This window comes from Haliotis rubra, unplaced genomic scaffold, assembly GCF_003918875.1.
Source record: "Haliotis rubra isolate DU_JTF1 unplaced genomic scaffold, ASM391887v1 Scf27, whole genome shotgun sequence".
Classification (NCBI taxonomy): Eukaryota; Metazoa; Mollusca; class Gastropoda; order Lepetellida; family Haliotidae; genus Haliotis; species Haliotis rubra.
Genome location: NW_025766780.1, coordinates 2020183 through 2033593, shown reverse-complemented (window position 1 = coordinate 2033593; position 13411 = coordinate 2020183). Strand labels below are relative to the sequence as shown.

The 13411-nt window shown below is 35.9% G+C and overlaps 1 protein-coding gene across 1 annotated transcript in view; it reads right to left on the bottom strand.

The window, feature by feature from the left end:
- Positions 1-2383: 2383 nt before the first annotated feature.
- LOC124280567 (mitogen-activated protein kinase kinase kinase 7-like) overlaps positions 2384-13411 on the bottom strand; it is a 79108-nt gene continuing 68080 nt past the window's right edge. The window contains 2 exon segments of the mRNA XM_046716521.1: positions 2384-3353; positions 12558-12657. Of these exon segments, the coding sequence (XP_046572477.1) occupies positions 3264-3353; positions 12558-12657 (190 nt within the window). The 3' untranslated portion in view covers positions 2384-3263.

Genomic DNA, 13411 nt, shown 5'->3' with positions numbered 1-13411 from the left:
AAGTGTGTATATTGGATTTGATTTCAGTTGAACACAAATTATCAAAACATGCCTAACCATCGCTGATTGTCTAGTATTATTATATGTTTGAGGTTGAGAGTGAGTGATTGAGTGAGTGAGTGAGCATGGTTTAATGCCACTTTTAGCAATATTCCAGCAATATCACGGAGGGGACACCAGAAATGGGCTTCACACATTGTACCCATGTGGGGTTGTGGTTGAGAACATTATGAAGAAACTTGAAGAGACATGAAAACCATAAGCATTTACAAAACTATTTTTGCAACCCATATGACTACTGATTGTCAGCTCCTCATATTGCTTATTTCTTTGTTATTCAGATAATGTATTAACATATTTTATTTAAAATGCAACTGCTTTTCAGATGAGTAATACTTTTCCTTCCCATCCAACATATTCTGTTTATTCGCAGTTTGGTCTTTTCTTGCCAAGACCACATGAAGCAATATACAATTTCATTGTCTTCCTCCTTCAAACAATGCTGACAAATATACCACCCATCAAAAGTTTAGACTCACTAGTGTAAATGTAGCCACTTACTTCAGTCAACTGTTCTAAACTAAATTTTGCTAAATATCCCATACTGTTTAAAGGTATGGTTTACAAATGAACTGATGTATTGTAAAACAAATTCATAATGTTGAAAATATTATTGTCATGAGTTCAATATATGATGAAACTCAGTGAAAATTAGTGAATTCTTAACAAAACTTTCCACCAAAACGCAGCAGCTCATGTGCATGATATTTGCACATGCTTTTCAGCAATTTAATGCATGATCATCTGCATAAGGTTTGCAGTTGGCTCCCCCCAGGTTAGCGAAGAAATTCATCTTCGATATAACCATATACATAATATATAGCGAGTGCTTTAAGTGAGTCTAAACTTTTGATGGGTGGTATATATAAAACTGCTCAGGTTATGGCAGCTGATGTCGACTTTCCAGATGTTTCATTAGACTCTACCCATTGACTTTCAGTTGACTTTAAGATTGTGATTGAACATGACCCTTATAGCTTGAGATAATGGCTAGTTTCAAATGAGAGGGGTATTATTTCAGTACACTGTCTGATTGAACAGTACAGATGAAAAGATTATCACTCTGCATGAAATTGCTGTCCGTCATATTTCATTGTTTCAATAAAATACATAAATAGCAACATGTGTATATCTCACAAAGATACCACGATTTTAATTAATTTTGATCCATTTTCCTTGAATATTTCTCTTTTGTCAGTGCACCAAATTATGTCTTTCATTTGATGTTTATTCTGCAAAATTATATTCTACCCCAAGCACAAAGTTTTCAATATAATCATGTGTCTTGCAGTTTAATTAACTTGAAAAAAATCCCAGTGTGTCTGATACGCATTTAAATAGAGGCACATATCTGTGTGTAAGTATCCTTCTATCTTAATGCTAAAGCATCATCACTTTCATCCAGTCAAATAAAATAACATTAAAAGTAGTAATGTGACTTCAGTTCCAGGTTGAATATCAAGAATGCCTTATGGAAAACTTGAGGAATTGGCAGAAATGTTGAAACATTTGACCTGGCTTCTAAGGTTTTTTTTCTGTTGCTAAGATTCTATGCAAACATGCTAACATTACTGATGTGGTCGTCTTCCTAAACGCATCAAGTATAATTACCTAGATACATATTAGGTTACATTGCACACATGTTAGTGTTGGGAATTGGTTAAAATCTCATAATTGATGACTGGTTCATTACAACCGAACAATCATCGAAAATAATTGGTCAGCGTCATTTTTGAAATGTGTTAATGCACAAAACATTAAGGAAAAAAACATGTAGTTCTTTGGGGGTTTGGGGCAAAATTTCCCATCTTTAAAGGATGACTAGTATGGAGGAACATAAATTTCTTAGAGTCTTTAAGATAAATTCAATCATGACTTGGAATGAGCTTGTAGTGCTTATGAAATGTAACAGACAAAACCAACCTAGTGAAAAATACTGCTAATGAAAACAAGTGTTCTGGAATTGTTTGTGTTCGATTATGAGAAAACATGATCGATTGCTTGGTCGTTTAGTCACTGTGACCAATCTTCGATTATTTCAATTAATCGGACCACCACTAACACATGCCATACTAAATTTTCTTGTTGATCAAAGCTGTAAGGAATTCATAGAAAGACAAAAATACACCACTCTTATTACTATGTTCACCTTAATCCCCAACTTACAGTACATCTGATCATACACCAGATCGTCAGTACACAAGACAATTCCTGTACTGAACTGATATATGCCATGAGCAAAATGTCCTCTTATATCTGAAGGAATCCAGCATAGGGCAAAAAGTAAAACGTAAAAGTTAAATTCATGGCACAATGACGCTTCCACACTTCAGCCAAAGAGTTTTATTTGTCATATTTGCCAATATGTTTTGAGACAATTATTTGTGAGCAAAATCAAGACTTATTTCTATATATTCTTACAAAAATCTACAACAATGAAACAACGTAAAAATTGATGCAGGTGTCGACAATTACAGGAAGGTGAGCAACAAGCCTGATGCCAAGGTCATGAACAGTGAGTGAGTTTGATTTTACGCCGCTTTTAGCAATATTCCAGCAATATCACAGCGGAGGGCACCAGAAATGGGCTTCACACATTGTACCCATGTGGGGAATCAAACCGGGTCTTCGGCATGACGAGCGGACGCTTTAACCATTTGGCTACCCCATCACCCCAATCATAAACGACCAGCTGCAGATGAAAGTAAGAATTCTCAGATTCTCTTGTATGCATTGCAAGTCTAATTTCAGGTGATTTAATATCAGGTCGGGAGGAGCTATGCAGTAAGGAAATATCAAATGTCTTGACACAATAGGTTTAAGTGAACACAAATCACTTTAGAATCGGATGAAGGGTAAACTCGACAGCATTATTTATATGTAATTGTCACTGACATCAAGTGAGCCCTTGGTTTGACCACTGTCTTTGCTCGTCATCAGTCCCTAAGACAGTCATACTGTCATGCTGTTGTCAGTGACAACATGCACACAGATAGCTCTACACAGTGGCAGTACTGATGCTAAGCTATAGCTTTCAAAATCTTTCTGTTACAGCTGAAGTTCTCAATGTCAAACAACTGACACTGTGTACAAAAGCATGCACAATTCATCCACCAAGTCGTTTCAAGTTACTCTGTTTCCTCACATCCATGCAGTATAGCACATGCACACACAAGATCATTCCATACGGAGTCTAAGAGCAGTTAAGTAGGAGGCACAAATCTTCGGGCTTGATTTTGACGTATTTCTTCCACTTGTTGCTTAAGACCTCTGTGAGCAGCCATTAGACTCTCCTGAAAAGGAAATACAAATGTTACAGCTTAACCTTGACTTTATGTTCTGTCAAAAACATCATACAGTACTTTAGAATCATGCTTGTGTTAGTGTTAAGACTGCTTTTTGCCTTTTATGACCAATGGAATCTGCTTCAGCAGACTATTCTCTGGCACTGACGTTCTATATTGTTGAATGACAATGCCCATTCAGTTCCAAGAATTTAATGCTTGTGTGATGAATTCCTACAAAGAGAAACATATTTTTGTTTGCTTGTTTGTTTTTTAACTCACACTCAGCAGTATTCCAGACATATGAGGACAGTCTGTATATAATCAAGTCAGGACCCAACAATCCAGTGATCGACATCATGAGCATCAATCTACACAATTGGGATACAACATGCATCAACCAAGTCTATGAACCCGACCACCTTTAGTCGACTCTTACAACAAACATGGGTTGCTGACGACCAGTTCTACACAGGTATCCAAGGCAAACAAACAGTTTCGCCTGGACAACAGAAACCAGTGACTGAAATCCAGATGAGCAAAAATATTAAAAATATGGATACAGTTATTCTGTTCTCCAACTCCAAGTTTTTACCTTATAAATATTTCTTGAAACAAATAATAACATTGAGTCAATCTTCTAATGAATAAATACCTACATATTATCTTTTTCTTCACAATAATACGAAAGAAGCTTACAGGGACTGGCAACTCAATATTGATTGACCTTGTGTTGGGAATAATTTTTGTCACTTAATAAAGTCAACTGAAATATTGGCAACATTTGGAAATCCTTTACTCCTCCCTGAAAAGATTGTGGAAGGAGAAAAACCATAATAATTGCATAACAACTGACAAAGGTGAAGTTGTTGGAAAAGGCCTTTGGAGAGAAACGTCCATTATTTAAAGCCGAAGACAGTTTTTCTTTATACAGTGAGCAAGCCCAGCCATTGATTACATTCCTATGGAGATATCTAAGTTGTCATCATTCACGTTAAAATGAAAACATCATGACACCTTATTCCCTAAAGTAATGAAAGGTTATCACCAAGACACGAGAACGTAATTTGCTACTGATTAAATCAGGAAATAAAAGAGTTTGTTAATCTAGGAACAGCAGCAAGTTTGAATTACACCATCCTCACTGCATTTTTAATGCAAACACATTTTACATCATACAAATGAAACAAATACGAATTCTTGCCTGTTAAAAAAACTGAAATATTTTACAAAAACTTGACAATCATGGCATGGAAATAAACATCTATTGTATTCAGCAGTATGCATATGTTAAGAGAAAGTACCAAATAAAAATACAAAATAGCAGTTTTAATTAAATACTTCCCCAAAAGAAAGATTGAACACATTTTGTTACTGAATTGATTTGCATTTAAATTGTTGTTGTTTGAAACTATTTTCCTAAAACAAAGCAGATAATGTTGATATCCTTCAGATTATCTTCCGAACTCGAGGTGAATGTTGACACAACAAACATTCCATTATAACTGTTTCTGGTATCTGTACACTAACATTTCAATGTTTTCTGTCATACCAACGTGATGCTGATGTTTGTGTTGGCCATGCTAAAAGCACGACAACATGTTTACATACACAACAGTTTGTGTGTCTTGAGCTGTTATCTATTTACTGTTCATTGCTGGTGATATATTTCTGACAAGATGTATGACAGGAGCTGTTCCTCTAAAACATCAAATATTTCAGATGAAATGATGATGTTCAGAGAGATGAGATAGTTACCATTGGGGACAGGCTATGGTGAAGACCTTCTACCTATTGATGTTAACATCTCATGCCTTGGAACACCTACTGATGTAGAAAACCTCATGTATTGTGGAACAACTATTGATGGAAGGCACCTCCTACCAAAACCACCTATTGAAAGACAACACCTCCTACCAAAACCACCTATTGAAAGAGAACATCTCTTACCTTAAACCACCTATTGAAAGAGAACATCTCTTACCTTAAACCACCTATTGAAAGAGAACATCTCTTACCTTAAACCACCTATTGAAAGAGAACATCTCTTACCTTAAACCACCTATTGAAAGAGAACATCTCTTACCTTAAACCACCTATTGATGGAGGACATATCTTACCTTAAACCACCTATTGAAAGAGAACATCTCTTACCTTAAACCACCTATTGAAAGAGAACATCTCTTACCTTAAACCACCTATTGATGGAGGACATATCTTACCTTAAATCACCTATTGAAAGAGAACATCCCTTACCTTAAACCACCTATTGAAAGAGAACATCTCTTACCTTAAACCACCTATTGAAAGAGAACATCTCTTACCTTAAACCACCTATTGATAGGAGAACATCTCTTTACCTTAAACCACCTATTGAAGAGAACATCTCTTACCTTAAACCACCTATTGAAAGAGAACATCTCTACCTTAAACCACCTATTGAAAGAGAACATCTCTTACCTTTAAACCACCTATTGAGAACATCTCTTACCTTAAACCACCTATTGAAAGAGAACATCTCTTACCTTAAACCACCTATTGAAAGAGAACATCTCTTACCTTAAACCACCTATTGAAAGAGAACATCTCTTACCTTAAACCACCTATTGAAAGAGAACATCTCTTACCTTAAACCACCTATTGAAAGAGAACATCTCTTACCTTAAACCACCTATTGAAAGAGAACATCTCTTACCTTAAACCACCTATTGATGGAGAACATCTCTTACCTTAAACCACCTATTGAGAGAACATCTCTTACCTTTAAACCACCTATTGAAAGAGAACATCTCTACCTTAAACCACCTATTGATAGAGAACATCTCTTACCTATTTAAACCACCTATTGATAGAGAGAACATCTCTTACCTTAAACCACCTATTGAAAGAGAACATCTCTTACCTTAAACCACCTATTGATAGAGAACATCTCTTACCTTAAACCACCTATTGATAGAGAACAACATCCTCTATTACCTTTAAACCACCTATTGAAAGAGAACATCTCTTACCTTAAACCACCTATTGAAAGAGAACATCTCTTACCTTAAACCACCTATTGATAGAGAACATCTCTTACCTTAAACCACCTATTGATAGAGAACATCTCTTACCTTTAAACCACCTATTGATAGAGAACATCTCTACCTTACCTTTAAACCACCTATTGAAAGAGAACATCTCTTACCTTAAACCACCTCTTGACCAAGAAAGAGAACAACCTTACCTGAAAGAGAAAAACCACCTCTATTGATAGGAGAACATCTCTTTACCTTAAACCACCTATTGATGAAATCTCCTGGAGAACATCTCTTTACCTTGAGTGGAACATCCACCTTAAACCACCTATTGATAGAGAACATCTCTTACCTTAAACCACCTATTGAAAGAGGGAACATCTCTTACCTTAAACCACCTATTGAAAGGAGACATATCTTACCTTAAAAAGGAACATCTCTTACCTTAAACCACCTATTGAAGAGAACATCTCTTACCTTAAACCACCTATTGAAAGAGAACATCTCTTACCTTAAACCACCTATTGATGGAGGACATATCTTGAGAGAACATCCTCTTACCCTTAAACCACCTATTGAAAGAGAACATCTCTTGCCTTAAACCACCTATTGAAAGAGAACATCTCTTAAACCTTAAACCACCTATTGAAAGAGAACATCTCTTACCTTAAACCACCTATTGATGATAGAGAACATCTCTTACCTTAAACCACCTATTGAGAGAACATCTCTTACCTTAAACCACCTATTGAAAGAGAACATCTCTTACCTTAAACCACCTATTGATAGAGGACACTTTACCTTAAACCACCTATTGATAGAGAACATCTCTTACCTTAAACCACCTATTGAAAGAGAACATCTCTTACCTTAAACCACCTATTGAAAGAGAACATCTCTTACCTTAAACCACCTATTGAAAAGAGAACATCTCTTACCTTAAACCACCTATTGAAAGAGAACATCTCTTACCTTACCTTAAACCACCTATTGAAGAGAACATCTCTTACCTTAAACCACCCATTGAAAGAGAGAACATCTCTTACCTTAAACCACCTATTGATGGAGAACATCTCTTACCTTAAACCACCTATTGAAAGAGAACATCTCTTACCTTAAACCACCTATTGAAAGAGAACATCTCTTGCCTTAAACCACCTATTGAAGGACATCTCTTACCTTAAACCACCTATTGAAGAGAACATCTCTTACCTTAAACCACCTATTGAAAGAGAACATCTCTTACCTTAAACCACCTATTGATAGAGAACATCTCTTACCTTAAACCACCTATTGAAAGAGAACATCTCTTACCTTAAACCACCTATTGATAGAGAACATCTCTTACCTTAAACCACCTATTGATAGAGAACATCTCTTACCTTAAACCACCTATTGAAAGAGAACATCTCTTACCTTAAACCACCTATTGATAGAGAACATCTCTTACCTTAAACCACCTATTGAAAGAACATCTTACCTTAAACCACCTATTGAAAGAGAACATCTCTTACCTTAAACCACCTATTGATAGAGAACATCTCTTACCTTAAACCACCTATTGAAAGAGAACATCTCTTACCTTAAACCACCTATTGATGGAGGACATCTCCTTGCCTTAAACCACCTAATGATGGAGGTCATCTCTTGCCTTTAAACCACCTATTGATGGAGGACATCTCTTGCCTTAAACCACCTATTGATGGAGAACATCTCTCTACCTTAAACCACCTATTGATGAAAGAGAACATCTCTTACCTTAAACCACCTATTGATGAGAACACCTCTTGAACCACCTATTGAAGAGAACATCTCTTACCTTAAACCACCTATTGAAAGAGAACATCTCTTTACCTTAAACCACCTATTGAAAGAGAACATCTCTTACCTTAAACCACCTATTGAAAGAGAACATCTCTTACCTTAAACCACCTATTGATAGAGAACATCTCTTACCTTAAACCACCTATTGATAGAGAACATCTCTTACCTTAAACCACCTTTTGATGGAGGACATCTCCTGCCTTAAACCACCTATTGAAAGAGAACATCTCTTACCTTAAACCACCTATTGAAAGAGAACATCTCTTACCTTAAACCACCTATTGAAAGAGAACATCTCTTACCTTAAACCACCTATTGATAGAGAACATCTCTTACCTTAAACCACCTATTGATAGAGAACATCTCTTACCTTAAACCACCTATTGATGGAGGACATCTCCTGCCTTAAACCACCTATTGATGGAGGTCATCTCCTGCCTTAAACCACCTATTGATGGAGGACATCTCCTGCCTTAAACTACCTATTGATGGAGGACATCTCTTACCTTAAACCACCTATTGAAAGAGAACATCTATTACCTTAAACCACCTATTGATGGAGGACATATCTTACCTTAAACCACCTTTTGATGGAGGACATATCCTACCTTTAACCACCCATTGATGGAGGACATATCTTACCTTAAACCACCTATTGATGGAGGACATATCTTACCTTAAACCATCTATTGATGGAGGACATCTCCTACCTTAAACTACCTATTGATGGAGGACATCTCTTGCCTTAAACCACCTATTGATGGAGGACATATCTTACCTTTAACCACCCATTGATGGAGGACATCTCCTGCCTTAAACTACCTATTGATGGAGGACATATCTTACCTTAAACCACCTATTGATAAGGGACATCTCAAACCTTAAACCACCTATTGATGGAGAACATCTCAAACCTTAAACCACCTATTGATGGAGGACATCTCCTAACTTAAACCACCTATTCATGGAGAACATCTCCTGCCTTAAACCACCTATTGATGGAGGACACTTAATTACAAACTCTGTAGGTCTTGCTGAAGAGACATTACTCATCTGATGCCAAAAGAATTACTTTACAGACCATTAATTTATGAAGATAAAATTCCCATCATATCTACCTTTTCTTTACTGAAAAAATAATGCATTTTATATCATTTAAAAGATTATATAAGTTTTATAAGTTTTAAGACTAATGAACCAATATTTTCATAGACATAATTTTTTAGTGATGTTAGCAAAACGGTTTAGAATATAGAAGATAGAATAAAAATTTGTAAAATTAAGATAGGTATCAGAAGAATACAATTATACAGGTCGTCTCATAAGTTTGGAATTTTGAGGAAATTCAATAGAAGTTTGAAGAGGGCTCCATTTCAATGTCCTGTTTCACTTCACCTCAAGACACTCTTCAAATTAATTTAGCAGTCTACGGTTAGAGTGGCAAAGGAGGCTGGGGAATTTCACCAATTCAATGAAACAGACAATCATGCCTGAAAGTAATCAAAATCATCAACACAATATATAGGTCGGGCAAAATCTCCATTTAATCTTCCAACTTTCTTCATTAGTGGTCAAACCTTAAACCACCTATTGATGGAGAACATCTCAAACCTTAAACCACCTATTGATGGAGGACATCTCCTAACTTAAACCACCTATTCATGGAGAACATCTCCTGCCTTAAACCACCTATTGATGGAGGACACTTAATTACAAACTCTGTAGGTCTTGCTGAAGAGACATTACTCATCTGATGCCAAAAGAATTACTTTACAGACCATTAATTTATGAAGATAAAATTCCCATCATATCTACCTTTTCTTTACTGAAAAAATAATGCATTTTATATCATTTAAAAGATTATATAAGTTTTATAAGTTTTAAGACTAATGAACCAATATTTTCATAGACATAATTTTTAGTGATGTTAGCAAAACGGTTAGAATATAGAAGATAGAATAAAAATTTGTAAAATTAAGATAGGTATCAGAAGAATACAATTATACAGGTGCGTCTCATAAGTTTGGAATTTTGAGGAAATTCAATAGAAGTTTGAAGAGGGCTCCATTTCAATGTCCTGTTTCACTTCACCTCAAGACACTCTTCAAATTAATTTAGCAGTCTACGGTTAGAGTGGCAAAGGAGGCTGGGGAATTTCACCAATTCAATGAAACAGACAATCATGCCTGAAAGTAATCAAAATCATCAACACAATATATAGGTCGGGCAAAATCTCCATTTAATCTTCCAACTTTCTTCATTAGTGGCCCCACAAGGAGTAATTACAAAGTGACAATTTGTCCTTGGGGCAGGAGAAGTGTTGGTTCAGACCCAGTTACAATGATGGATAGCTGCACCAACACATGAATATCAATTTCAACAACTGGAGTTCAAGATGTTCACAGATTGGCCAGGGTGACACCTTCATTGACTTGAGGACTACTGGTGATAATTTACCTACTTCCTATGTCTTGCCAGCTAATTAATGGCCTTTGATGAAGGAGGTGGAGGCAGACCTACACATTGTCTATAGCTCTATGTGATGGTGCAAGCCATTCTCATTATCTTACTGTCCATACATCCACTGGACCATGTGTTTCTGGTTCACACCTCAGAGACAGTTTCATGTGATTGCCATCAACTCGACAGGCATTCACATCTATCAATTACACGAGTAAGAAAATTCTCTGTTTTTGCCTACACTGCACTTTAACTTTCAGATAATATGTAAGGGTTCTTGAAAGGATTCAATACTCCAGTAATGTAGGAAACAAAGAAAAGCTCACCACCTCTTAATGTTCTCATCTGACATAGTCAAACATCTTTTGTACGTTTTGTGTATTAGACATGTTTTAAAGTGTTTCAAAGTGTGTTGCTTGCTCTTAAACAATGAAACAATACAAAAACTTCAGTGTAATCAAATAGAATTGTGCAAATAAAACTTTCAAAAACTAAGGACAAAGACGGTCTTTAAGAAGTTCAACAAAATTTCACCAGGGTAAAAACAATGTACAAATTACGAATAATTGAAAACTGGCAATTTGTTCAGTATGTAGAAACAGTAATGTCATCTGTGTGTTATGTAATCATGGTGTAATCTTGGTATAATATTGTAATCATTTTGTAATGATGTAATCATGGTGTAATGGTGTAACCATGGTACGATGTTGTAATCATGTTGTAATGGTGTAATGGTGTAATGTTGTAATCATATTGTAACCATGGTGTGGTGTTGTAATCATGTTGTAATGGTGTAACCATGGTGTAATCATATTGTAACCATGGTGTGATGTTGTAATCATGGTGTGATGTTGTAATCATATTGTAACCATGGTGTGATGTCATCATATTGTAACCATGGTGTAATTGTGTAACCATGGTGTAATCATATTGTAACCATGGTGTGATGTTGTAATCATGTTGTAATGGTGTAACCATGGTGTAATGGTGTAATGATGGTGCAATGTTGTAATCATATTGTAACCATGGTGTGATGTTGTAATCATGTTGTAATGGTGTAATGGTGTAATCATGGTGTGATGTTGTAATCATATTGTAACCATGGTGTGATGTCATCATATTGTAACCATGGTGTAATTGTGTAACCATGGTGTAATCATATTGTAACCATGGTGTGATGTTGTAATCATGTTGTAATGGTGTAACCATGGTGTAATGGTGTAATGATGGTGCAATGTTGTAATCATGTTGCATTGTAACCATGGTGTGATGTTGTAATCATGTTGTAATGGTGTAACCATGGTTTGATGTTGCAATCATGTTGCAATGTTGTAACCATGGTGTGATGTTGTAATCATGTTGTAATGTTGTAACCATGCTGTGATGTTGTAATCATGTTGTAATAGTGTCACCATGGTGTGATGTTGTAATCATGTTGCAATGTTGTAACCATGGTGTGATGTTGTAAGCATGTTGTAATGTTGTAACCATAGTGTAATGGTGTAACCATGGTGCAATGTTGTAATCATATTGTAATCATGGTGCAATGTTGTAATCATATTGTAATGGTGTAATGATAGTGTCATTTTGTAATCATATTGTAATTGTGTTATTGTGTAATATTGCAATCATAATGTTATGGTGTAACCATGGTGTAATATTATAAACATATTGCAATGGTGTAACTATGGTGTCATTTTGCAATCATACTGTAATGGTGTAACCATTATGTAATGGTGTAATGGTGCACTAATGTAATGATATTGTAATGTTGTAACCATGGTGTAATCTTGGTGTAATCTTGTAAACATGATGTAATGGTGTACTCATGGTATAATGTCACACAAGAAAGGTTTAGATGAGTGTATGTATGTCACATTAACAAAACCAGCAGGGGTTCACCAACACTCACATTCTCTGAGGACAGTTGCGTGAACTCCTCCACCAGCCTCGACCGTGTCACTGACTGCTGTTCCTTCTCATCCTGCTCAAACTCTTTGATGAGCTCATGTCTGCAAAACAAACACACTAACACTACAATAACAGTTTCAACTGCCTAATAACCCCTCTCCTGTTGACATTTGTCCTAGTCCCCAATCAAGTTAATATTAATTCTCCCACGGTTCTTATCCCCTTCACAGATCATGTGCATCCTTCAAGCTATTTTGCAACACACGTCTAATCTCCTTTGACTTCAAACAACATTTAAATGATTAAATTTAACCTCATGCCTTGTTAGAGTAGTTTTACAAAGGTTTCACCCAAATCCCTGCATCAGGACTGCATTGCCGCTCAAGTCTTGCCGACTTCAGAGGATGGAATTGATTTGGCTAATGTCCAGAGTTTGACTTTGCGAATTATGAATCCTTGAGAGTTTTGAGTCAGAGTCTTTATCAAACATCAAATCAAAACCAAATCGGATTTGTACAAACCGCCAAACAAAACAGTCGGGAAAACTGCAGTATATTTACACAAAAACAATGGCTTTGTTAATGAAAGAAACTTGAATAAGTGTTTCAAATGGTACTCAATAAAGTCATAAAAGTTTGGAAATGACACAATATCAGATTGTGCAAATATATACTGATGGAAAAGAATAAGGGAAGACAGGAAAGTTCAAGTATTCCTGTATTTCTTCCAGGTTTCCACCAACAGTGCAATACAAAGCATGCAAAGAAACCTGGAAAAGAATATAGGAACACTTGACACTTTCATGTGTTACCTTATTTGTTTCCATCAGTATATTGTTCATTTAACTTGTCCGAT